General features: G+C 38.7%; 3 protein-coding genes across 7 annotated transcripts in view; 2 read left to right on the top strand and 1 right to left on the bottom strand.

Moving 5' to 3' along the window:
* The first annotated feature begins 369 nt into the window (after positions 1 to 369).
* LOC110061313 (uncharacterized) lies at positions 370 to 17535 on the top strand. Of its 2 annotated transcripts, XM_089291548.1 has the most exons (13): positions 370 to 561; positions 746 to 876; positions 1020 to 1078; positions 4074 to 4159; positions 4790 to 4859; positions 5061 to 5126; positions 9850 to 10102; positions 11350 to 11493; positions 11929 to 12020; positions 12228 to 12280; positions 12706 to 12776; positions 13559 to 13685; positions 16982 to 17535. In XM_089291548.1, exons 1-13 carry the CDS (start codon positions 385 to 387, stop codon positions 17108 to 17110), a joined length of 1458 nt encoding a protein of 485 aa, XP_089147674.1. In that variant the 5' UTR covers positions 370 to 384; the 3' UTR covers positions 17111 to 17535. The 2 variants fall into 2 exon arrangements, with proteins under 2 accessions (XP_089147674.1, XP_089147671.1); XM_089291545.1 differs by lacking the exons at positions 9850 to 10102; positions 11350 to 11493; positions 11929 to 12020; ... (2 more) ...; positions 13559 to 13685; positions 16982 to 17535 and adding an exon at positions 6234 to 8007.
* Positions 17536 to 17835: 300 nt separating this feature from the next.
* LOC110061384 (enolase 4-like) overlaps positions 17836 to 26823 on the bottom strand; it is a 28159-nt gene continuing 19171 nt past the window's right edge. For all 3 annotated transcript variants that reach the window (XM_089291538.1, XM_089291534.1, XM_089291531.1), the window contains 2 exons: positions 25771 to 25838; positions 17836 to 20425 (listed from right to left, as the gene is read on the bottom strand). In XM_089291538.1, coding sequence (XP_089147664.1) covers positions 20234 to 20425; positions 25771 to 25838 — 260 coding nt within the window. In that variant the 3' untranslated portion in view covers positions 17836 to 20233. The remainder of the gene's footprint in view (positions 20426 to 25770; positions 25839 to 26823) is intronic.
* Positions 21579 to 25488, top strand: LOC110061327 (chymotrypsin-like elastase family member 2A). 2 transcript variants are annotated; one of them, XM_020768167.2, is made up of 5 exons: positions 21579 to 21794; positions 22228 to 22472; positions 23378 to 23606; positions 24217 to 24417; positions 24508 to 25488. In XM_020768167.2, exons 1-5 carry the CDS (start codon positions 21704 to 21706, stop codon positions 24705 to 24707), a joined length of 966 nt encoding a protein of 321 aa, XP_020623826.2. In that variant the 5' UTR covers positions 21579 to 21703; the 3' UTR covers positions 24708 to 25488. The 2 variants fall into 2 exon arrangements, with proteins under 2 accessions (XP_020623826.2, XP_020623827.2); XM_020768168.2 differs by lacking the exon at positions 21579 to 21794 and adding an exon at positions 21813 to 22023.

The following is a 26823-nucleotide window of genomic DNA, read 5'->3' as shown; positions in this document are numbered from 1 at the left end:
ATATATTTTTTCTTTTTGTCTGGCGGACAATTTCAGTTAAACTTTCATGAAAGCAGCCTGAGAAAACGCAAATATTCGCTTAAGTTTACCTTGCACTTGCAGATTCTTTAATTTATCAGCAGAATTTTAAAAGGTCCATTATATTAAATCCTTTATTGAGCTAGCTTGTTCGGTCCGTCTTAGAAAATATTGGTAGAGTTCTTTTATTGCAAGTTTATGGAAAAGAACTCGATCGATATTTCACCAATAAGGACCGAAAAAGCTTGTTTAACAACATGTATATATTGCCACACCTGCCAACCAATCTCTCTACTCTTTTCATTTCCGTAAAAGCCTGGGTTCTAATTACAGAAACGAGGCAAAGATAAACAACTAACTGTAACTATGGCAACTAAACCAAACGCTGAGAGTCAAAACAAGATGGCGGTAGGAGAAGGAGTTGGCGAGGCGGTGGAACAGCTAATAAATACAGCTTCTGCCTTGGGAAGCACGACTATTGACCTTAGTAAGAAAAGATTAACACAAGTTCCACCAGAAGTGCTTAGTCTACAACAATTAGAGGTACATTTTACTGTCTTTTATTGCTAAGACGATTTTTGCACATTGTGATGGCTTTCACGCAAATAACGATGGGCTGATCGTTTTACCAACTGTCTTTTGAATAAGGTAAATCAAGTGCTTGTTACTTGCCTTTCTTTAGTATTTCCTCTCCATTTTAACGTGTTTGTTGTTCTTCTGTTTTCAGTTTTTGTATCTGGAGGGGAATGCTATTTCTTCATTGCCGGAAGAGCTGTTCGATTGCTTACCAAACTTGAGATGGCTCGATTTACGGAACAACCGCATATCAGAGATTCCTCCCATCATTGGAAAACACAGGTTTCATAGTCATTCCCTAGTCATTTTGTTTTCATCCAATTGGTTGGAGCAACCAAAAGGTGGAAACTCCTATTCATTTGTGTGTCAGAGTAGTCTACATTCACCAGCAATTGTTTCAAATATTGACTTTTTTTTTCCAACAGAAATTTGAAAAATCTATTGCTTGAGGGCAACACGATTGAATCACTTCCTTTAGAATTAGGTCAGTATGTGTTAGAATCTGTCACTTTATTCCAAACCTATAACAATGGATTAAACCTTGGTGTAAATTAAGTGCTGGACCCATGATGGACTAGTAGATCCCATCAACGGGGAGTTTATTTTTGTGTTGAGAGCAGACTTAGGGTACATTAGCAGAAGGAATTGTAAAGAAGATCAGATTTTTTCCAAGAAAGTAGGTGACAAAACCTATTTATATACCAGGCAAAGTCAATTAATAAACCGATAATTGATATCATTTGATAACAATAATTATTGATATCAATCAAAGAGTGATATTGATTGCCAATAGCAATCAATGAAAATTGATTAAGCAAAAAGTTGTGAGCTTGATTGTTATCAATTGCTGATAATAATCAATAACAAGTGATTCATTGATTGTAATCGATTGTTATCGGAAATTATTTTTATCCTTTTACAAGTTACATTGACAAAATGATTGACAAAATTTGTCTGTAATGGTGTTATGGAGTCATTTTATCTTCATGGTCTGCATATCTGAACAAAAACAACTAACAGAAACATTTTGGGCTTAACATCTGTCTTTACAACACAGTAGAAGCTCAGGCCAGAGTAGTGTAAGACCCTCCAGTCTCAATGTAGCATTGGCATTTAGATGAAGCAAAATAAACAACAGAGTCAATGTTCTAGTGATCTCAATTATTTGTTTTAGGAGACAAACTTAAGAATAGATCTTGAAAAAAGCCAGAAGGAAAATATATCGTAGAGGCATAGCAGTAATCACTTTGCCGCCATAAATATTGACCAGGAACAATACATGTAAAGGAAGATACAGTTTTCAGTGTTTCGTATTCTTGATATATCGACTTATGGTTAAATGGTTATTGTTGTTTTTTTTCAATCAATAACAGTTGATATTCCTGACAACAGGAATTATTGATTGTTAGCAATTTTTGTCAATCAAAAGCAATCAATAAAAAAAATTTTGTGAGTTCTATCATTATTGGTTGCAGATATCAATTGATAGCAATCGGCGATCAATATGGCTTAATTTCTGATATCGATTTTTATCGATTGACTATGCCTGGTTGTGTTGTTTTATTCTCCAATTTTGATTGTTTTCACGAAACAAATAGCCATGCAGCTGCATAGCCAAACTGCCATGCGTCTGTTCAGTAACTGATCACAGATGTCAAAATGTGGTAATAATAAAAATAATAATATACTAATATTTTAAGAGGAGACCTCCAATCATCTACAGGTGGTTTTCAGGAGGGTCCTCTAGAAAGTAAAAGTCTGAAATACATGTATACATTAAATGTCTAAATACAGAAGTAATAAAAGCTAAAAATGTGATACTAAAACTAAGGTTTAAAACTAGGACTAGGATTAAAAATCTACTACTAACTAAGGTTAAAAATGGTGAAGTAAAACCTGTTTCAGTTTGTATTTAAAAATCCTTTTTGGTATAAGTTTCTGTAGCTCACTTGGTAGTGAGGTCCAGTCGGTTAAATGCGTTATAATACATTTTGTTTCTGCCCCATTCTGTTCTTGGCTTGCTAATTTTGGGCATGCAACCATTTCGGGTATTGTAACCATGTTGTTGGCTCATGGTAGATCTGAACACATTGAAATGTTCGGGGATCTCTTCTTTCATTGCGTCTTGCACAAGACAACACCGATGACCAAAACGCCTCGCATGCAATGGGACCCACTGCAATGATGTTAGGGCCTCAGCTGATGTCACTTTTCCCTTTACAATCTTCTTTGCAATGCAACTTTCGAATGATTGCAAGTGTTTCATCTGTGTTGTTAGACCAGGCTGATCTCCCCAGATGATATCTGCATAATCTAGGTGTGGTAGGACAAGGCCATTAAAGTATGCTATGAGACTTTTCTCGTCGAGCATATGATAGATTCGGTTGAACACTGAGAGGCGATGCCCCAGTTTTTGTAAAAGGCTATTGACATGCATCTTCCATTTCCATTTCTCATCCAGTACTACTCCTAGGTACTTAAAAGATGAAGCACAATTCACTTGCTCTTTATCAGTAGAAAACTTAAAGTCATTAAATGTCGACAACATTGTTTTGCTTCCTGACAGCATCAATTTAGTCTTCTTTACATTTACTGCTAATTTGTTGCTGATGTACCAGTTGGAGAATTGGTTGAAGTCATGTTGAAGTGCGTCAGTAAGCTCTTGGGATGTCGAAACATCCCAAGAAGAACATCAGTGACACACTTGGCTATTGCCTTGTGTGCCACTTTTTGTTCTTACCACATTTTGATGCCATCTGTGATCAATTACTGAACAGACACAACATGGAATCTATTAGTTAAATAGAGTTGAGTGTTCCAGCCATTGACTCTTTTAGGTCTCGAGATGAACATGAATTTTAGTTGAGCACCAAAACTTGAAAAACACAGAAAATTTTACTTACTTGTGGAGGTTATATTTCCAAACCAAAGAAATTCAGATCCATGGACATGCAGTTGAAGCTGTAAACTACAAAAATGTTACTTTCAAAAACTGACATTGACCAATCAATATCAACATCGTTATTTTCATTCCCAGTTTGCTTCTTGCGATGTGCCAGATAAGGCATAGCCTGCCATTCCAGTCATTTCTCCTCTGTCTGTTGTTAACAAGGGCTGTTTTGGGTGGTGGAGAAGATCACATTATTCAAGATTTGTGCTTTGTCCGCCAACCCCCTCCACTCCCCTCTTCACTTGTAGTTCCCTTAAAATGTGGTCTATACTGGTCAACATCACAAACATTGTTAATTCTAAACTAATAGTCAGAATGGATTTATTAATTAAGAGGATACAGAATGCAATACCACGTTGCTTGTCAACAATTCAGATCTGTTGTACAAAAATATAGCTTGTTCAATTGCGGAAAGATTTGCAAGCTAGGGAACAACGTGAAAATTGGAGCTTAATCAAGGAAATGCATTACTCAGAATCTTCTGTTGTTCACTTTTGTTTAAGTCTAAATTTTCTTGCATACAATCTAGGCCTGCTAAAGAGTTTATCAGGACTCAATCTCTCCAACAACCCACTAGAGTTTCCTCCTTCCTTCATTGTGGAAAAAGGCACTCAGGTAAATGGTCTCAGAAATTTTGTACATGTATGAATTTGTGTGTAAATGATATTAACATGCACAGTATGTTGTTGTACTGTATGTTGCATAAAATAACGTTTACATACAACTGGGTGCTTTTGAGCATTTCTGATTAGTTTAAAAACAAGTATTATAAAATAGCTGAGATACTACACAAGCTCTCATTGGGCGATTCTAGAAAATATTCATACCTATACAATGGATGTTTTTTTGAAATTCCAAGGGCAAGGGGGTTGAGGGTTGGGGCTCTTTGCACTGGAAATCCGAAGGACGGGAGAGTAATAATGATTGGAATTCTGAGGCATGGGGGATTTTCCAGAGAGGACAGACAAAAGAGTGAAAGCACGAACAAACTGATGACACTGCTGACGACTGCAGAAAGCAGGGTACATGACAAGCATTGATCGATCACCGCCAACCCACCATGTTTGTTTACAAGCCAACACAAAATATGCACCAGCGATACATATTCATAGAGAAACTGCTGTCAGTAATGACGTCTGATCCAAGGAATATCATTCGTAACGTTGAAGGTAAATTAGGCAGGATTTGCAATATTGTCAAGAAGTTAACTCGCATAGTTTATATTTGGTTTTTGGTCTTTTGTAGGAAATCCTAAAGTTCCTCAGAGAGCAGTATTTATTACAACTGCAAGAAAGAGGAGCTGTTCTAGTAGAAGGTACAACATCTTTGTGATATTTATTTTTCTTAGAAACACGTAAAACTTTTGTGTTTCCTGGTTATTCATGTCTGTGTTTTTCAGCTTCCCGCTTTAAATTTTGAAAAAAAGTACTCTAATTTATAAAAAGTTTATTCAAAAACCATGCTGTGCTTGTCTTGATCAGCAGTTGTTATTTATGTTTTGTTTTGCATCTTTCAGAGCACCCAGAATCTTCATCAAGTGAGGAGTTACTGTTTTCTACACCACAAGATAGAGAAGTCACATGTAAGTCCCTGTTATGTTATTGCGCTGCAAGATTCTTTGTTTTCAGTGGTAATTGTCAACAGCTAAGAAAGTCTTTATTCAGTAACGGGACAGGGAAGTCTTAAGTTTCCATTTTGCATTCCTTTTACTCCAATGATTTCTACCTGGAGCTTTTTTTTTACCAGAAAGCACTGCTAGGTCAGGCCAAATAATTTACCAATAATCAAGTTCTCCACTTTCCTGCTGTTATGTTACATGTCAGCCTGAGCATTTCAGGAGCCTTACATGTTTACTGCATTGTAAGATCCTTTGTACTGGTAACTACAGCTAAAAGGTAAATCTCCAAAATGCTTTTGATCTTGGAACCTTGTATTTTTGACAAAGAAATCTTAAAATCTTTTAAGGTTAAAATCAAAATTTTGAAAGTTAGATCTTGAAATAGATCTTGGTTGTCTTAAAATTTTGGAAAGGTATTTATAAAACCAAACTTTGGTACATGAGACGAGGTTTGAAGGCTTAAGAACTAGGTGTGGTTACAGTTTTAGCATTTTTCACCAATCCTTTTACAAGGCCTTATGTCATGTCACGCAAAAGAATGAATTAAAGTATCCTTGTTTAGTATTAAATTATTACCTTCTTGTGAATTACTGTAATTAGTTGGTTGTAAAGGAAAGCTGTGTGTCTTGTATATAACAAGCACCTAGTAACAAGTAAATTAACTTGTAACAAAGTTATTTCGCGTACTTCCTTTGTTTCTTCTATTTAGCTTTTCAAAACTTAATTACATAATGTAAGTGCTGTGAGCGGAGGGTAGAGAGAACGCTAATTTAAAAGTGGATATCAGTCTAATGCTTTGACTTCCAATGTGCTGACTTCAAAACTAACATAATAACTACATGCATTTCGGTGCATAAAATGTACACTAGAGACAGGACAAAAAGGAAAAGAAAGCAACTTTTGCGAGTAGAAAGACTAGATTAAGAGGTCATTGTTTCGCCAGCTTCAGGTTAAATATCGTACAGATTACGGAAATTTTAACAACTATTTTATGAGCAGTTCTAAACTCAAACAACAATCACAAGGGAGTCAGAAGCGTTACTGATATCCACTTTTAAATCTGCGTTTCAGGGGAGCGAGACCAAGAAGAGCAAGTTGAAAATGAGAGAAACGTTAAAGCGGAAAGATTCAAACTGCCTCCAATTATCCAAGCGGCGGCGAGGCCGAAAAATCGCCCTGTTGATGACTCGGGGGGGTTGCTGAGAGGGCAAAAAGCGAAAAAGTTTGAGCAGGAAAAACCAACTCGAAATTTTGAACAGAAATCTCCTGTGAGAACGGTGAAACACGAACAAAGATCACCAAGAAAAGACATGTCATTTCACAGTTCTGAGAGGAAAGAGGGGAAAGTTCAACTGGAACCTCTGGAAAGAAGTCGGCGGAAAAGTGGACGGTCCGAAAAGAGTTTAGAAGCCTCGGAAAAGGGTTTAGACTTGGACAAAAATTTATACATTGTGGATACTAACAAAGAAGGGAAGAAAGCCAAGAGTGAGAAAACGAAACGGAGAAGAAGAACCAGGACTGAAAGCCCTAAGAAGAGCTCTCCTTCGGTGAAAAGGTGTGCAAGCTATGAGGATGCAGTTTCAGAGCCTCCTTCGAAAGAGAACGCTTCCCAACTTAAAAGTTCCATGCCGCTTACGACCGAGAATGCATCTAGTGATATCAAAACTAAGAATCCAGAGTACTCAAAAGTTCACGAATTTAACAGCAAAGGGTTAGGAACGCTGGCAATAAGCGAGGGAGATATGGTCGCCATTAAAGTGCCTGAGAAGTTGTACATCAAAGGACAGCCTTGTCTTGGGAAAATAACCACGTTAGCGGACCACCAGGGCTTGCTGACTGTACACTACTACACGGGGAGTTATCAAGGCCGATGGAGACCGATGATGAGTCGCACCAGCCCTTATCTAAGGAAGGTGGATGCAGCTGATGTGCTGTGCAAGTTTAAGCTGACGTCTGACGGACGGATGTCGCCCATCACACAGAAAAAGTTGAGGACGGTGGTCGATGATAAAAGAAGTGAAAGTGGTGACGCGAAATAAGTATCACGAATTGATTCAGAAAGGAACACTCTCCTTGAAATGGGAGTGATTCACTTGCAGTGAAGTACGTTTTGAGAAAAACCACTTGGAGATGAATACGATTTTGCAGAAAGTCTAGAACACAGTGTACATTGTTCTTAGTCACGTATTTATGCAACATTTAGGTGCAAAGTCTAATGACATGTAAGGAACTGTATCTATACATACTTACTTTATGTACTTGAATCTTGCGCTAATTAAGACTGCGATTTGAATTCGAAGAATAAGGAACCATTTGTTTCGACCGGTCAAACTCAGTCCAAAAATGACTGAATTCTGAGAATGTAGCGTAACGCTCCTTTTGCACTGAAATTTCCGTGTTTTGTTCTGGTCACTATAAAAGTACCTCTGATATTGGCCAGGGTGGTCCTGAGAGTTAGAGGACGACAGTTTCCCAAATATCATACATGTAGTTAAAAGGAGTTTAACTGACGTAATGTCGAGAAAAACCGTAGATCTGACGGGTTGAATTGGTATTATTGTAGACTTATAGTCTATTTTACTAATTGTAGTCTAAAAGCATGACACATAAGCTATAAACAAGTAGAACATGAAAATATTAGATCAAACAGGATGCATACGTAGATATATTTTATTAATTACAATCTCAGTAGAAAACAGACGTTTAAAAAGAATATATGATCAGCAGTTTTTTTAAAAAAAATCTGTGTAAATATACTTGTATCTTTCATGAAGAAATAACAGTATTTTAATGATACATACTTTATACAATAGACAATTGGATTTATTAAATGCAACTTGATAAAGTGTTGTTGTAGCTTAGTGGTTTGTCGCTGACTATTTTAAGATTTTGCTTCAAGACCTCTAGGCAAGTGCTTAAGCCTTCATCAGTTGAAAGTGAAAGGTTTTACATGTGAAAGGGTTTACATGTGTTTTACATGTGAAAAGCCGCGCATTAAACGTGCGCGCCTTGAAGGTTACGTGTAAAATTCATTAAACGTAGCGCGAGAGTCGCGCGCGTGCCAAACATTTGTAGACCTTTGAGATGGCCATGTGGTTGTTCACAGCCTGCGGTTGTTTTAATGATAACCAGGCTTCCAACAAGAGTCGCTCGTGAAAATTAGCCTCATGTCCAACAATTTTGGCACTAATCTGGAATAGAGCTTTCTCTGTGGAGCTACTGAAGGGACATTGATTTGTACAAGCTGAATTTCATCTCTGTATTTGTGCACAGAAAAGCCTAAAAAACTGTGGAAATTATGTTTCATATTACCTCGTTCAAATGAATCCTTTTGGTGTGTTTTTTATTGTTTCCACTAATATTTGCTAATTACTTCCGTGTAACACAAAATCCTCCTATCTGCCCCTTTAAAAGTGGAAACCACAGTAAAAAATAAAAATTATAATGCTAAAAAAGGAAGCTGCTTCTTGTGCAAAGCGTCAACCAGAGGCTTCAAATATTTAATTAAGTGCAGCATGAGGCACACTAACAGGCTCTCCATTCATCCATCTGTTTATCAATACACACTGTGCTCGTGGAATACACTCAAAAGATTGAAAACGTAGTTCAAGATTGGCAAGGTCCTTTGGGCTATGCTAAAAATACGCAATCGCCAACAAACAAAGCTGACATGTTTGTCTCTGATGACATTTAAGGTTATTCCCCAGTATTGCATTGCGCATCCCTACTGCGCATAATTTCATGCGTGAATAGCGCGCGCGCATTAAAAAATGGCGGCTTTTTCTTTACAGCTGGACCTCGCCATAGAGGTAAATCGTCATTTTCTCGCAACCGAGTATGGTGATAATTTTTTTCTATTGTTTTGAATTGAGTAATAAATTTCTCTGTGTAAAATATAATGGACCAATTCTCAGTGTAGAACAAAAAGCAATCGTCGGAAACGTGAATTTAGCAAGCAATCGTGACTACAATCATGGTGCTATTATAAGGATTTATATGGGTATAAACAAGGTGCTGTTGCTCCTAAACGAACACGGGGACCCCTCATTTTTACTTCAAAATTTAAGTTCCTATAATATAAACACTCAATAGGCAAAGTTTCACAAAAATTTCAGTGCAGGTTCTATTTCAGTGGAATGACCTTAAATTTGTCATAATATCGATAGGATTCTTCATGTGCTCTGGCTGCCTAAAAACAAGTGTTTTATAGGAGGGAAAAAAAACTTACAAAGACACTATTGTTTCGCGTGAGTTAAATCTATATCACACAACACACAAAGAAGCTAAGTCATGACTACTACACTGTCCTGAAAAACGTTTGTCTGAGAAATGAGAAACACTCTCTTTCGATAACGAAACAATACATCAAACACGGAAGACCATGATTGACCACAGAGTTAAAAATACGACGCGTAGCGGAGTATTTTTGACGAACTTCGAGGTGTTTGGAAAAGAAGTCAAACACGGTCTTTGGTGTTTGATATATCTTCTCAATGGAAACTAAACCAAAGGAGAAAACGGAGAAATAAAATAGTAAAAATCTATGCTAATTAAGATCAGATATCCAAACACCATCACGATCTTGATTTCCTTTGTTTAAACTTGATGAAAGTGAGGTTGAGAACTCAACTGCGAAAATGGTGCAAAAAAAATATATATATATAACAACGCTATCTTTTGATTATAGACAAAAAGAATTCTACATCAACCCGGCGCAGGAAAAGTCAAACCGACTCGAAGGAGCTTCCTACACCGATCAACGCGCCAGTAACATTCCATCCCCCACCCTCACGGTCAGATGTGGTGAGACGGGAATACGACAGACAGAGAATGGGGCTGCAGTCAAGTGGCGGACTGTCAGCGGATGCGCGGCCTAGAGAATTGACAGAAGCGGCTAGATCTGCTCCCAGGCAAAAGAAAACCAGCCCTAAATCAGAAAGGTAGGGAGGAGTTCTTTAAAATTGCCTTTTTATCATGGTACTGTTTATTATTTAGAGCATCCTGCTTCACATATAACGACAACTAAAGTTTGTGTTGCCACACGTCAGAAAATGGTCAGGTTAAAATAATTCTTCAAGGTCAGGAAAACTCAGGGAATTTTATCTTGTGCAAGGGAAAATTGAATTAGTTTAACATGGCTGGTTTAATACCATTGAAGGCTGGAAGAAACATTAGGGGTGACTGTGATCTCAACGATGTAAAATTCGTTGAAAACTTATCAGCGGAAAAGACGGCTGTAAGGGGAGGCCAGAAGTCGCTATATCCGACATTTTTTATTCATTTGATCAGGGAAATTGTATTTTATCAGGGAAAAGTCAGGGACTTTCAAAATGTGATATCTGTGGCAAACATGAAAATGCTTTAGCAAATGTTCATAGCTGAAAGTAAAGTGGATGTCGAACCCTTCAGTTATGTTATATTATGTTTTTAATTGGGTAAAGTAATATATAGTTCGCAAATATTTTATAGTGCCATAGCTATCATTTTGTTCAGAGATGAGAGCTTAAGGTCATTCCACTGAAATAGAACCTGCACTGAGATTTTTGTGAAACTTTGCCTATTGAGTGTTTATATTATAGGAACTTAAATTTTGAAATAAAAATGAGGGGTCCCCGAGTTCGTTTAGGAGCAACAGCACCTTGTTTATACCCAATAAATCCTTATGATAGCACCATGATTATAGTCACGATTGCTTGCTAAATTTACGTTTCCGACGATTGTTTTTTGCTCTACACTGAGAATTGGTCTATAATTATTTTACACAGAGAAATTTATTACTCAATTCAAAACAATAGAAAAAAATGATAGGTCACCATACTCGTTTTCGAGAAAATGACGATTTAACTCTATGTCGAGGTCCAGCCGTAAAGAAAAAGTCGCCATTTTTTAATGCGCGCGCGCTAATCACTGAAGTAAGTATGTAAGTAAGTAAGGCTTGGTAACATTTGACAGTATTAAAACTGATAACCTAATGGCCCTCAAAAATTAAAATTTGAAAAAGAAAGAAATAGTGACAGTCGTAACAATATTAAAAATAATTAAATAAATACTGAAATGAAATGAAATGAGATGAGATAGACGCGAAATGAGATAGACGCGATACTGATTGGTCAAAACGTGTCATGTGACGTTTCTCGTACAAGGCATAACACCTAACATGTTTAACTGGTTGTTTTTTATATTGAAGTTCAAGGACAGCTCGGTTCCAGTACGACGCCGGCGAGGCAACTCCAAGGTTCCCGGATTACGAGGCTCGATTGGCCGATCAACAAGAGATGGCGATTTTAGCAGTTATGAACGAAAAAGAGGCTCTTATATTACAGAAAAGAAAGTGAGTAGATACAATTGAAGAAATGTTAGCCTGTGAGGAAATTACAGTATCTCGGCAGCTCTTTTAGAGCAAAGATAGCTTGCTCGCACCAAAACGGATAAATTATGTGTTATAATACTTTTTCGCGATTTTACGTCTTTTTTCCTGTGAATGTCTGGTTATGCTCATATCAGCATTGACGTAAGTGGACAACTTTGAACAAACGCGAAACAAAAGATGCTTTGTAGTCCTATCGATTTAAATTGATAATAAAATAAAACTAAAAAGCAATAGCGCAGCATTTGCGTATTTGTTTTCTGTTTGCGAAAGATTACAGGGCAGTTCTTTGCTTATTTTCTTTCTTTCTTTTTTCCTGGAAGTAGCAAGGAAACCTGTTAAATCTGTATATCTTTACACAACACATGTGAGTTAACAAATATAAATTTACATCTTCAGAGATAAGCAAGCTCTAGATGACTGGAGGGAGCGGACCAAACTTCTGCGTCAACAAAAGCAACAACTTGCTGCCATGAAGGGCTCAACACCTGGTAAGTTTCTTTTAGTTTTCGCAAAATATCCCGCTCTTGATCCTAAGAGATGTCAGGTATTTTGTTTTATAGCTATTTCTTCAGTCTTCTGTTCAACGGTTTTCCTCTATTAGATAAACAGGCTGAAATCATAAAAATTTTCTTTCGGTACTTTTGGATGGCATAGTCGATGATTACTGATTTTGGTTCTTCTTGGCTTTTTTGCAGTCGAAGTAAAAGCCCCGTATGGAACGGAAAAGTCAGCCAAGGAAGAGGAAAAGGTGAGAAGTTACTAAAAAACATCACGAGGTTTTTTTTTCAACGTATGCCATGAAACAAAAATCAAAATAACCACAGAGACAATACCCATAATTCTAAATGAAGCTGCAAGTTAATCAGAACTGGAAAAAGAAGTTGTAACCGGTTGCAACCGGTACGAAGCGTGGGAAAATTGCTCTCAGTAAAATCACGTGACTTTTTCAGGATGCACCTGATTGGCTTAGAAGATACATACATGTTAGATGTCAGTATGCAGAGTGTGCTTCTCCAATTTATTTCTCAATTCAACGAAGTTCAAAGAAATAGAAAGTAATTTGACAGCCGTTCGATGCCCCTTTTTAGCTTCGTAAATAAATCATCGAGGTAAACGACAGCATTTATACAATGCTTTGTCGCGTAAGTAACATTATTGTCGTTTCTTATTCAGTCTCCTCATGGCTACGCCAAGCAATTGAAGGAACTTTTAGAAGAACGAGATGGAAAAGGAGCAGCAAGAAGGTACAGTATTTGACATGTAGCTTGGGTTGGTCTTGAATTGAGACTGAGGGAGGTTTTAGAATTCCTCAACAATAACTGATCCATAAAGCGGGATATTGTTTTCCGAAAAATCGCGCTATATTTTGATTGAAGGGTTAGCATTCGAATGCTTTTGTGCCTCTTTTGAAGATTTGCCGAACACAGTACTTGCTTTTGCAGTCTATAATAGCTATGGAAGTTTCACTTTGGGTTTGGCAATCTCGATCCCAGGCTCTCTATCCTCAACGACAAGGGACGAAAATGAGAGAGTCTAGGATCTAGGTTGAGGTTTTTCGGCGATGTTTCTCTTCTTATAGTAGGGAGTTTAAGAAAACCACAACGGCAACGGCAATGGGAACGTCGCTAAACAAATGGTTGAATGAGCAATACAGTGGCATTGCAAGTGCATTATAATTCTTGGTACATTTCTTTGCCGTCCTCTACAAGACAACAACGTGAAATGACCAAATATCGCGTTGTCTGGAGAACGTGAACCACAAAGGATAATTTTTGAAATTTATTTTCGAATTTTACGCTGTGTTCCAAATTCAGTTTCGAGATAGCTTTGACAAAGAGAAACAAACTAAATGACTTCAAAGATTCGACGTTGTCCTAGGCGTCGCCGTCGTAGTTCCTTAAACTCCCTAGTGTTTTAGATGAACGGTACCTTTTTGCAGCTTTTTGTAGACAATTGTAACACTGCACATGTTATAATACGTTGAAATGCGCGTCTTGTTGTAATGCTTTGTTTAATTGTTCTATAGGGCCCTAGGGGATCGCGAGTTGGAGACTAGAATCAAAGTGCACATGGAAAAATTAAAAGAACACCGCAATAAAGCGTATGGATCGGTACAAGAAGAGCTCGAGTCCGCCAGAAGGAACTTAGAAATGGTGAGTTTAGGTATCCTCAGTTGAACAACTAACCCTACATTGTATACCACTGAGTATTTCCAAAATTAATGAATGAAACGCTACTCTTTTACATGGGTTGACGTTTTTCAAAGTTTTTGTTGTGATAAGCTTTTTGCACGAATTGGTCAAGTGTGATCATGACGATTAAACAGATGGCGCGCATGGACAGAAGTGACTTACGAGTTAGAAGCGTGGGGGCCTGTGCCCGAGGGGGGTACTTCCAGAGAAGTTGGGTGGGTGTGCGGCCCACTTCCCAAAACCCTTACCCTATTTATGACCAAAATCTGCGTTTTTTGCTACCCTATTTATGACCTGACCAAAAGTTCGTTAGCCTATTTATGACCGTTGCGGCTGACACAGTTGCCCAAAACATAAGTTATGAAGGGCTTTTGTTGACGGTCTTATTGATAATGATGAAAATAGCTTGTTCTAAGAAACATACCCAATTCAAGACTAGAGTGCTAAAACCATACGCAATTTACAACCAAAATGGCCAAAATCGATGCCCTACTTATGGCCAAAACGACTGAAAAACCCTACCCTTTGGGGCCGCACATGCCTATATAGCCCATATAAAGGAGTATCCCGCCCCCGGGGGCCTGTGGGAGAGTAGAATGTGTGCCTGTCGTATTTCTATGCAAAGGTCATCTCCAGTTTTTCTTCAGCGAAAACAAGCACTAAATTGGAAAACCCATCGCAAAATGGGATTGATAAGCAACTGCATAATTGCCATTAAATTCTGCTAACAACCATACATAAAGCTCCGGCCTGATGGGCCACTTGGCTCGCATGCAGACTTTACCTTTACTTTTTAACAACCATACATGTGTATCTATAAAGGTCGAGTTTGCCATTTGCGGCAAACTTGCGACAACTGTGCAACACTTGTGCAACACGCGTGAATCAAACTTACCACTTGCTTGTGACGTTGTCGTGCACTTGTTGCAAATTTATCGCTTGTGGCATACTTGTACCGTCTCAATCGACTCCAAAGTAGTATATGATACAAAATAGTGGTCATACCTTCTTCCAACCGATGCCACTTCTCCTATTTTCTCCTAACCTTTGGTCCTTGACGTTTTAAACCAGTTTTAGCGTAAAGCTCACCATTGTCGTACGCTCCTATGTACAGAGTAATATCGGAAGGTCGATACTTTTGTCATTCTTCGGTCGCTGTGGTTGTGGTTTGCCAAAATTTCCTTCGCGAGAACGTTCATCCGATCGCTGCGAGGTAGTGGCAGAAATGTAAATGAATTATTTTCTTCAGTTCCGTTTTTACGCCTCGTGCAAATTTCACGACACCTACGGGATATTTTGTCTTTTCACACCTTTTCTACTTGTCTTTGAAAAAACAAAAGGCTTTGGGAAAACATTTAGAGATAGTTGGATGCAAGCCCGAGGATGGGAGGATGGGTAAGGGGGGGGGGGGGGTGGTGGATATGAAGGTTTCGTTCTTTTGCGATGATCAGAATCAGGACCAGTCACTGATCCTGATCCAGAAAATCGCAAAGGAACGCACCCCGAGTAATGATTGGTTCAAGGGAATTTAAGCTTGTCCACACCCCGCAATATCGCTAACGCAACAAGCATGTTATGATATTTACAACAACGTAGCGTAACGTAACGTACCGTACCGTACCGTACCGTACCGTAACGTAACGTAGCGTAACGTAGCGTAACGTAGCGTAGCGTAACGTAACGGAGGAGGCAAGTGGAAGAAAGAAGCAGATCATCCAGTCTGTGTTAGACGTCGGATAGCCGGAGCCAAGAAATAGTTAATTGTCTTGAGCTCCTGACTGCGCGCAATCTTGCAGATAGCTGGCACACTTTAAAATTGACAAGCGCAGTGTTGGAGAAGTAAAAAGCGATTTTACTTTTGAACGCATCAATTTTAAAGGTATACAAAATCAGACATTGCGCGCAATGTCGATACCGTATGTCCGTATGTTAATCGTATTTGATTTGAGAAAACCTCGTTAAGGATAAAAATAAGCCGGTTGTTGACCTTTCAGTCGGAAAATATGCCAGATATTCACCTGACGCTGGTCAATATATCGCTTACTCGAGCCTTTCAATTGAATAATGTTTTTGTTACCCCTTAGTGATCAGTTAGTTAATTCTCTCATTCTGCATGCTTGACTTTGTATGAATAATTTAAGGTGACTCCTCAGTACAGTCAACTCCCGCCTTGAGGACACCTCGCTATTACGGACTCGCGCTGTTACGGACTTACGGACACTTTATTCGGTCCCAACGTCACAATTTTATTGTTTCCTCTCTCGTTATAGCGGACACCGAGAAGCATCTTGGAATATTTGCACACATATAGAGTCTATCTTTTCTGCTTTTTGAGACTGTCTTTGTCTTTTTTGGTCGATTTCCGCTTCTTCTGTCCATCAATCAAAATTTCTTCATCTTTTTCTCTTAAGGCCCTCTTTGCAGTCTCGCTGCCATGAATAAGTTCGTCCAGTCTGTCCAAATATTATAACACAAAAATTTTCTCGCACCCTGCTATTACAGACTCTCGCTATTACGGACACCAAATCGCGGTCCCGAGGGTGTCCGCTATAACAGGAGTTGACTGTATTACATTGCGCGCGCATCCCTACTGTGCACGATTTTTGCGTCATTAGCGCGCGCATATGATCGCGTGCACGTACACAACGTAAGAGATTTCCCTCAAGCTAAGCTCGACAGCAAAATAAATGCTCGTTTTCTCTTAAAAGAGCATGGTGACCTATATTTTTTATTGTATAATTTTGGTGTACAAATTGTCCGATTTAAGTGAAAAAAAATAAGAAAAAAATTGTTCGGAAGGAAAAAGAGATATAGCTAAAAGAGTGCACAAAACCGTTACTCGACGATGCGAATTATGACCTCGAAAAGGACGATTCAAGGAACGTTTTGAGGCAATGTCGTCTAGAATTGTGTTCTTTTTCCATAAATTATATCTTACATTGTTCCACGTTCCCGAGACTTTCTACCTATCAATATATTTTTTAAAGTATTGCTTTAATAACCTTAGCTTCCGGCTACCACAAATTATAACGTGAACTGATGAAATAACGCGCGTAGTTAGGCATAAATGGGGTAAGATTTACCTACCGTATTTCTTAAGCGAGAATGGTGACCTATCTTGTTTATTGTATTTTTCTAAACAGTGCTTGGTAGGGAACATTCGGGGAAAGTTTTAAAGAAATTGTTCGGCAACTTTTATTTATGAGGAACCACCTTAAGGAGAAATAATATGCTGATCTTGGTTTGTTTTCTCACAGGCTCGACAGTTTCAGCGCGAGGTAAACGACAGAAAAGAGTTGGAATATCGCTTGAGGGCCTTCACTGGCGACGATGTGACGTCATCCCTCTGGAGCTCAAAGACAAAGACGAAAAATGTCCCTAAGTAGACACAAGACTGCTCCAAGAAAATCATGTACATTTGACTTAAAGAAATTTTTGCAGAGTGGACATTAGAAGTTTTAGATTAATATATGATATTTTTATTTGATTCGAGAATTTTGGTTAGTGAGAAAAAAACGTTGCAGAGTCAATTTGCTCAGAAAATTACTTATTTATATATTTGGGAATAGACGCTTTTCGAGTTGACTTACCTCTTCCTATGTTGCTATTTTTTTGGGAAGATTCAGAGCAGTGTAACTGAACACAATTTGAAATTGACTGCACCAGATTAAAAAGTTCAATTAGAATACAGACTTGGTACTCTGACGATGTAATTAACTGTCCAGAAAGGAGCCATTAAGAGCGTGACCATATCGTTGTAAAAATGACTTTACTTAAATAATTCACCGTTACAAATAAACTTGAATATACATCTGGTTTGCTGTGAACTTTATTGTGGAAGCACTCATGACTTCAAGAGGCCACCATGTCCCCTCGCAGTCTTTACTGATGGTCACGCAACACTCCTCTCAAGTAACGGCTTTGAACGAAGAGGAGCGTTGCGTGACGATTCAAGTGACGACTGCAAAGGAGGCGACAATCTAGGATATATTTTAAAAAAAGCCACGGCTGAAAATGTTTCCTGTGACGGAATATTTACAGTCAATAAGTTACATAAAGAAAACAAGTATAAGACATCAAACACCTGTACACACAGAAATGACACCGTTGATAAACGTCCACCCATATTTTACTACTACCAGTCACCACGGGAGACTTAAACCAGCTAGACTCATTACATATAGTTGGCGATTTTTCTAAACCTTTAAGGTCATTCCTAAGTTGTGCATTGCGCATTCTTACTACGCAAAAGTTCACGCATAATTAGCGTTAATTAATTCACTTAAAGAAAATGGCGGCTTCTACTATACGGCCATCTTGCCAGAGAGATGTGTCGCCGTTTACTCGTCAACAAGCATGTCGATCTATAGCGTCCCATCGCAAATTTTTTTTAACCCAAACAATCACCTTTCTGTAGATGAATACAGTCTCATTTCTGTTACAGAATAATGTATGTAAACTTAACCATGCAGTACTCATCAAAATAATATAGTTGTGTTCTGGAGGAACACTGTACGCTAGGTTCAAGTTGAATCACCGTCAATTAACAATGCGTGCCTTTATCAGTAGACACGTATTTTTTCAAAGTGTTCTTTGAAGTTCTTTTGCTGCTCCCATGAACTATTAAGTGTAGAATATTTTGTAACGCATTACGGGGTATTTACAAGGTACTCATTCTCCTAAACGAATAAATGGAAATCCTTTGTAAGCTCTATTTACTGAAGTTCGGCCCTGCCTTCAGTGTGCTCAGTAAGCCCGGGGGGGGGGGGGGGAGGGTGGGTTACTTCCAGAAAAACTAGCTTCCCAAAACCCTTACCCTATTTATGACCAAAATCTGCGATTTTCGCTACCCCGTTTATGACCTGACCAAAAATTCGATACCCTTTTCATGACCGTTGCAACTGACACAGTTGCCCTAAACATAATATTTGAAGGGCTTTTGTTTATGGTCCTATCGATAACGATGAAAAAGTAGCTTCATTTAAAAGCATACCCAGTTCGAAACTAGAGTGCAAAACAGAAGCATATGACCTAAGCGATATGCTTCTGTACAAAAGCCCTACTCTATTTATGGCCAAAACGGCTGAAAAGCCATACCCTTTGGGGCCGCACATACCTATATAGTCCATATAGGGGAGTAGTACCCCCCTGGTCAGTAAGGAAGTTGTACACCGTTTCGCTCAATGTGTCACAGAGGACTAAGCCGTGTAAATACAGACCAAACACTGATCTCCTTTATAGTCGGTCTTAGGGTCACCCAAATCAAATCTTTATTCACGCTGTTTTGATGGTGTAAAAACAAATGTAGGGTATATGTATAAATAAGAAATAGATGAGTTTTAAATACGTGTGCGGCAGCCAAAGTTGCAGAGCTTTCGAGTTTCGAGTTGGCTGGAAAAGGGAAGAAAAAGTACAGATAATTTATATTGAACTAATATATAATAAAGAGTGGAGTTAAAAGAAAAAGAAAACATATATACTCCGTTACTTTATACAACTATGTATTAAAAATCATATATCACCTTTTACAGGTTTCTTATAAACAGTCAAAGTGTAGTAATACTAGAGGAAGAAAGTTCAGTTATAAACAAAAGAGAGACTACAGTGGGCTGTATGACTGATATTGAAGGAGATAAGTAAGTTGTTTAAGTACATATTATAAAAGCTCTATGTCTGGGCTTACAAGAACGGCCGGGAACGAAACTTGTTAACCAAATACAAGATTACTATGGTGTATCACCATTAACGGTTTTTTTCGAATTTCCTATGACCGTCGTAAATTGATTGGAACTTATTGCAAACCGCAGGCAATACAACAAACTGATCGGGAAGCGTTTAAAACCAACCTCTTCACGGAGAGTGTCATTATCTCGCCACTGCGATTGCTGCCTGGTATATTTACATGAAATTTCGTCAAGAAAAAGGTGATTGATACTTATGAAAAGGACAAAATCGAGAAAATAATATTTTTTTCTTTTTCTTGGTTTGGTATATATATCCATTTACCTCTTTTAGCTAATATCTTTTCAACAGCTGGTGATTTTTGTTCATCGTGGTAGATCTTAGAGACTAAATCGTGAGAAAAACAATATACACTGTATTATTAACACAAAACCTGTGACTGTCACACGGGTAAGGTGGTGTCATTTATAAAGGGGTTATGCCACGGTGTAGTGTGTAATTTTTAGAGATGTTCAGAGTTACTTTCGAATCCAGAGGAACCTCAAAATAAAAGATGACCTAGGAAAAAATAAAACTAATAAAACTAATAATAAAACACTAATAAAACACACTAATAAAACTAACAACTTTAAAAAATTGAAGCTAAGTTTTTCAAGAATTTTCCTTCCACCACATAGTTCCTTTGCCTTGTTTTCAACCTGATTAAGTAAACCAAAAGAAAATGATCCTATCTCTAATTTGTTAGAACATTTTTTTTTTGTTAACCTCAAGCAAAGCTGACACAAAACGTGAATTTGATTAGACATAGAAAATCGCCTAAAGATATTTTACTTCTGTTCGCTGTCCTCAGCTTCCTGTTCGACTACATTAATAACCGGAAATACATGCTGTTCTTGTGGTGCCAGACATCCTCTCTGTTCCAGGTCCTGCTCAATCTGTTGTAACCTTCTGTACTTGCTGACGTGTTCAGCTCGGACTGGACCACCGAGTTTGATGAAACGTGCTCCAAAAGCCACGGCCTGAAAAATAAAAACGATCAATCTTTGCTAAGAAGAAACTAATGAAGTGACTAAAAGGTCCGACTACTAATTACTAAGAATCGATTTAGACAAAACAGCTTTGTTACGCGCAACTATTTGTACAACGCACTGTCACTGTTCTCCAAAAGCCGCACAAAACTCTACGATTGCCAAAGGGTCTCAATACCTGTTTTAAAATTGTGCGACATTTTTCGTGTCGTTCGTGACAATTATGAGCGTGTTACAGACGTGGTTTGCTCTGAACAAATTCGTGTCGTGGAATTACCATAAGCTTGCCGCCTGTGATAAACTTGTTACGTCTAAATCGTCCCCAGACTGTAAGTTAAACATTGTGCGAACAACATTGCACGCAATAAAAATGACATAATGATGAAATAAAACCAGAGGTGGACTGGACACTGTAACTGTGTTGCACGAACCATGCATATACCGAGGACAGTTTATACACGACTTTTCAAGCAACAGTTTTGGATGCGCGCACGCGCGTGCTACTCTAAAAACGCGCACGCACTTGTCGCGTATGCACGCGTACGCACTATTTGTTTACATCACGTTGACAAGGTGACAGTTAAAGCCACTGAGAAAGAACGTCTGGTTTTAACGTTTATGATTTTTTTTCAAATGCATTTTGGGCGCCGGCATATTTCAGCAGTTTGAACTTAACTAAGTACGGAAGCGGTGGACTTGTGATGCATTATGATATGTAAAAGACGTTAAGGTTTTAAAACCGTTATGTACAGTTCTTCTGGGTAGATGCCTTTGGAAATATCGGCAATATTTAACTGCAAAACAACTTCCTTTTTTTACGCGAGCAAAAGTTCAGTTTCTCTATTTCCTTAAATCCATGGCGCTTAAGGTTTATCATGTAAAACCTTTTTCGTATCAGCCACTTGAGTGGATAACTAAACAGCAATAGTTTGGTGGCAACTTCGAGTTTCAACGTGTTTAGATTGTTTTTAAAAATGGTATACTTTTAAAAAGCGATTACCTACGCAAGATTCGAGGTGAATCAGGCAGCTAAAACAATAAAACAAAACCCAAAAACAAAACGAAAAGAGCGAATAGAAAGCAATTAGTAGCAAAACACGACCGCCTTTAGACAGCAGACACGCCTTAAGTACTTGACATTTGACTCTATGAGAGTAATAGATAAAAATAACAGTCTTATGACTTCACCCGTGAGATAGAGAAAACAAAATTACATATCAAGGAATACGGGAAAAGGAAAGCAACAGCCTTTGAACGCTCCGACAGAAAATGACTCTACAAAGGATTTTTCTGACATGTTTTCTGGTCATGTATTGTACCTGTCATCTGGGTCAGGTTCTTGTGTGTTCGCTAGCAGCAGGTTAGAGTGAATATTTAATTCTGTGGATTATTTCGTGAGAAAAATAACGTTTTGCCCATGGGAATTTTCATTGAAAACATTGCACGGTTTCTTACTAACGCGTTATGAATCAAGTCGAAGCTGTGAGAGTTTGGCAGGGTTGTTTGAGATCTGATAATCTGTGTTATTTCGGACAATTGAAACTAAAAACCAGCAGCCATTTTAGCTGACTACAGACAACGGAAATATAGTAAGTAGCACCGAATATTGATGGTAAAAGAACCTCGGTGCGTGCAATATTTTCTGAATTATGGCCGAAAAGTATTAACCAAAAACCGTCAAGAAATTGTTTTATCGATTTCTGTGTTTAACAGAACACATATTACGCTATGATGAAACAGTTAGACTTCTAAACCTTGGTAGTTAACTTGTATAATTACTTCTTTCTTCTCAGAGTCGTGCGGTGTGAGACCAAAGTGGGCAGAACAAGAAAATGACAAAAGGATCACCGGAGGACATGAAGCTAAACCCGGCAGCTGGCCTTGGATGACGAACATTTTTGTTACAGGGCTTGGAGAGTACTTCAAATGTGGGGCCGCTCTGATATCGGACCGCTGGGTCCTTACAGCAGCTCACTGTACGATTGCCAACGTTGGGCCAATCATGGCAGCCGCCAGTAAATATCCAGAGATGTTAAGGGTAATATACGTTCCACAACAACTGTTATAAAGATTACTCAGTCAAACCTAACGAACAGTTGGTATTGGCTAACGGTGAATGGGATACCCATGTTTATATCATGCAATAGAAAATACAGCCAATCAGAATAGCAGAAAGCCGTTGAATACTCAACGGTATCACACCCAATCTTCCCATCGTGCGCTGCGCGTATGTCGCATTGATTGTGATGACCACTGCATTTTCTCTGGCGTGGTATAGTTGTGCAACTCTTTCTCGTGGTATGCTGTAGAATATCCCACGTGTCACTTATATTTTCGAGAAAAAACAAGCGACTCTTGAGATATTCTATGGTGTATCACTCGAAAGCGTGGTACAACTAGTATATAGCCTATGAATTATATAACTTTGATCCAAAGTCTACCGCTCACTTAATTAGCTTCCGCACTCTGAACTTCATATCACGGCTACAGTAGGTTATATGTTTACGCCAGCCCCATAATAGGCAGACACCGTCCTCAGAAAGTCCCAAACGTTTCTGCACATATTTTCTGTAAAACAAATCTGTGTTAGCCAGACACCTCTATTAAGCGGACACGAGCGAAGGGCCCATGACTGTCCGCTTAATACAGGTGTCACTGTACATTCATTTCAAGCAAACAGATTCTGTTTGTTTTATGAAATTCAGCTGGAAAGAGGCAGCATTCCTATTCTTGGAAAAGATCTGATCACGTAAGACAAATATACACGGCGAACTGCAATAGAAAAATGAAACCTCTCACTACAAAGTAACTCGCACCAGTCTAGCTTGATTTTCCTTTCATGGCAGAAGATATTGAAGATAGTGTCTTGATGAAATAACAAATTCTCAGAACTAACATTTTAAGAAATCTATGACATTAAGTAAAGAGAATTCATATTTCAAGGTACGTGTTGGTGAACATAACATGGATAAGAAGGAAGGTACCGAGCAGGATATAGCCGTGGAAAAGGTGGTCATGCACCCGAAATGGAACATAGAAACAAAGAAAACGTCCAATGGACTGAAGATTTTAACTACACATGACATCGCCCTGATACAGCTCAGCAGTCCGGTCAAGTTCTCCTCCAACGTGCAAAGCATGTGTCTTGATAATGGGCAGCCCTTTAGAGCCGGTAAGAAGTTTATAATTGCATTAGCTCTTTTAACTCCCAAAATTAACCCGTAACAGTTTTCAATTGAATAGTCACACAAAGTAGGGTTTGATTAACCGACTGAAAAGTCAGAGCCACCTTGTAGAGCATAACAAGCAGTACCACATCAAAGTACTGCTCAGTAGCTTCTATTTGAGCGGCCACACTGTGGTTTCACGGACAGACTTAAAAGCTAGCACCGCCTTGCACAACATAATAAACGGTACCACATGAAAGTACTGCTCAATAGCTTTCATCTGAATGGTCACAAACTATGGTTTCATTCACAGATTTAAAAGTTAGAACCATGTTGTGCAGCATAATAAACGCTACTGTTCAATTGCATCTCATTCGAGCGCCCACACCACTAGCTTTTAACTCACAGACTTCTGGGTTACAACCATGTCGCACAGCATGACGACTAGTAAAACATGTACGTAAATGTGCAGCTCACTAGCTCTTACTTCAATGTCTGCAATACTAGGCTTCATCCACAGACTTAAAAGTTTTATTTTCATCCTACTGAACGTTTGACAAATTCGTAGAAATAACATCATAAACTCTAGACCTATTCAAGTTTTTTTTGCTTTAGATACCATGTGTTACATCGCTGGTTGGGGGACACAGAAAGTCAAAGGCCCTCCAACAAGAGTGCTCCATGAGGCTGCTTTACCACTGATATCACACGAACAGTGCAACGCCCCCCGGTCATATAACGGAGTTATCACAAAAAACATGCTCTGTGCAGGATTCCAGCAGGGGGGTGTAGACACTTGTGAAGGAGACAGTGGGGGTAAGTAAGTGTCAAGGCTTACTCTACGGGCTTAACTCGCAGAGTGAGTTACTTTATTCCAGCTTTACAATTTTCTTCCTTTCTTTACAGGTCCTCTGATGTGCAAGGGAGGAGAGGGAAGGTGGTATTTGACCGGGGTGGCATCGTTTGGTCACACTGGGTGCGGTGTGCCGTACAAGTATGGTGTGTACACAAGAATAGTGAACCATCTGGACTGGATTTCAAAGGTCACAGGAATGAACATACAACAGCCGCCAGTTGAGGACATACCACTGATTACAAAGAGATGACAGACAGCAGAGTCAGAGAGAGCTAACAAGAATGAAAGTCATGCAAAGGGTGCGAAAGCTGCGAGCGAACGCGGCCTTACATTGGTCACCACATTCTTCGGTTTAAAACCACACATAAGATTATCACACACAAACTTACCAACAAAGCATTGAGTCCGAACGCGCAGTATAAAATAAAGCATGTCTGGGACAAAACCGGAACTAATCAGCATTGGGCGTTTCTCTTAATGGTTCACTCAAGGAACCTGTATGCCTACTTAGAGTCTACTTATGCCGTACTCTATTTGCAATATACAAAACCACACCTCAAGTTAAGCAGCGTTATTATAATAGCAGTAAACCTTTGTAATTGTTTTCTTTAGAAAATGTATCTTCAACTGTATTGATAAAAAACTGAAATATCTAAAACAGTAACCACAGTTACCGTGTTCAGAGAGCAATTTCATTCGCATAAGAAAACGTTTCAACTTGAAAAGAAATACTGCTCGTTTTAAATAACATAAATATTATTGTCAGAAGGTCTGAAATGTAAAGAAAACGTAGATTTCCACCGTATCTCACAGTTTTGTGTTCGTTTGGTATTAATGTTACCAAAAGAGTCGAAGTATTTTTAATGAGAATTAATTCTTGTCTTTCAATATGTCTTCCCGGAGTAAACAATCTTAGGTTGCTTTTGGAAGAACTCAAGAAATTAAACGGTCGGTTATGGAAGCCTGACCGCGCTTCTCTACCTATAAAAAAGATCACCCATGAAATAAAAAACTTATTGAACTAAAAAAAATGTTTTCCCGATGTTGTTATCCGCATCAATGAATTGTTCTGTTTCAACTTATCTGCAATATTCAGTTCTCTTACTCGAAGTTCTGCCGCCCTAACCCGACAATCTAGAGGGTGGGTCCTGGAACTATGACTCACGAAAACGATGCAGGGCCAGCAAGTCTAAAACGCGCGCGAAAGTAAATGGCAAACCTAACTTTCAACAGTGCAACGACAACAAAAAACAATCCCTCGCGTCCGAAAAACAACTGCACAGGAAGAGTACAAACTTAAAAAGCACACTTACCAGATCCGCAAGAATGGAAGAAGTGTCTGCACAAGGTCCGTCCGCCAGTGCAAGAAGACCTCCCTGATCTGTAGAGAAACAAAACACAGTTGAATCGCTCAAACTTTACAGGATTTATTCTAAAGGTTTTCATTCTTGTCTCGCGACACGGATGTCATATATAGAAGTTACTGAACAAGACAGAAGTGTCCGTTTTGATGAAATATTGGTCCGAAGCATAGTTCAAAACATCGTTACGGGAACAATATCTTCATAGCTAACAACTGATGTGGCGTTTTCTCCTACGTAGCATATTATTGTAGTGCACAGATCGAGTGCTATTATTTGACAAAAAAGTGACTCTCTGGTAATGCCGCCTTCACCAGTATTTTTTCCCCTTTTTCACAACCCCTGACGAAGATGGCATTTGCCAAATGCCATTTCTTCAGCCAGACATTCACTCGCAGATGAAGTCTACGAATTTGAAACGTTAAGCACAGTACCTCAATCCAATTGAACACAAAAATCAACCAATCAAATTGTTGATCAGGATTGGATAGGGCGAGCACGTTTTTTATTTGCTATCTCCGGTGAATTATTTTGGCCAAGGGAAAAATTTCCAGGATTTTCTTTGTCACTAACACAGCTCTTATTATCCAACTACAAAATAACAACAGCACTGCAAAAGCTGTCAAGTCAGTAATATATAGATTTAGCCAAGCCTAAAAGCGGAGCTCCTGATTGCAATAACTGACGATAAAGGAAAGAGAGAATTATTTTTTCTTGGATCAGAAACTCAAAAAATGATCAATTGTGAGCATGAAATTGTTCGACGTCTGGTTTTGCTATTTTTTCGAGTTAAATTTTAACAAACTATACCCAACAATCCTAACCAAGATTGTAGAGATTATGTACGCAATATATCAGGGCTCTAAACCTGAGCCCACGATATAGTCACGTGATACTGGTCAGCGGATAGCTTGTTGTGACAGCTGTCCATTAAGAGTAACGTGGACGCCCAAAATAAAAGATGTAGCTATGGTAATGCTGCTACTCTCTTAGTTTTCAAGGTAT

Source organism: Orbicella faveolata, unplaced genomic scaffold (genome assembly GCF_042242905.1).
Source record: "Orbicella faveolata isolate gen_17 unplaced genomic scaffold, um_ofav_v1 contig_1, whole genome shotgun sequence".
NCBI classification, from domain to species: domain Eukaryota; kingdom Metazoa; phylum Cnidaria; class Anthozoa; order Scleractinia; family Merulinidae; genus Orbicella; species Orbicella faveolata.
Note: the sequence above shows the minus strand (reverse complement) of the source record. Positions and strands in the feature narration are given on the sequence as shown.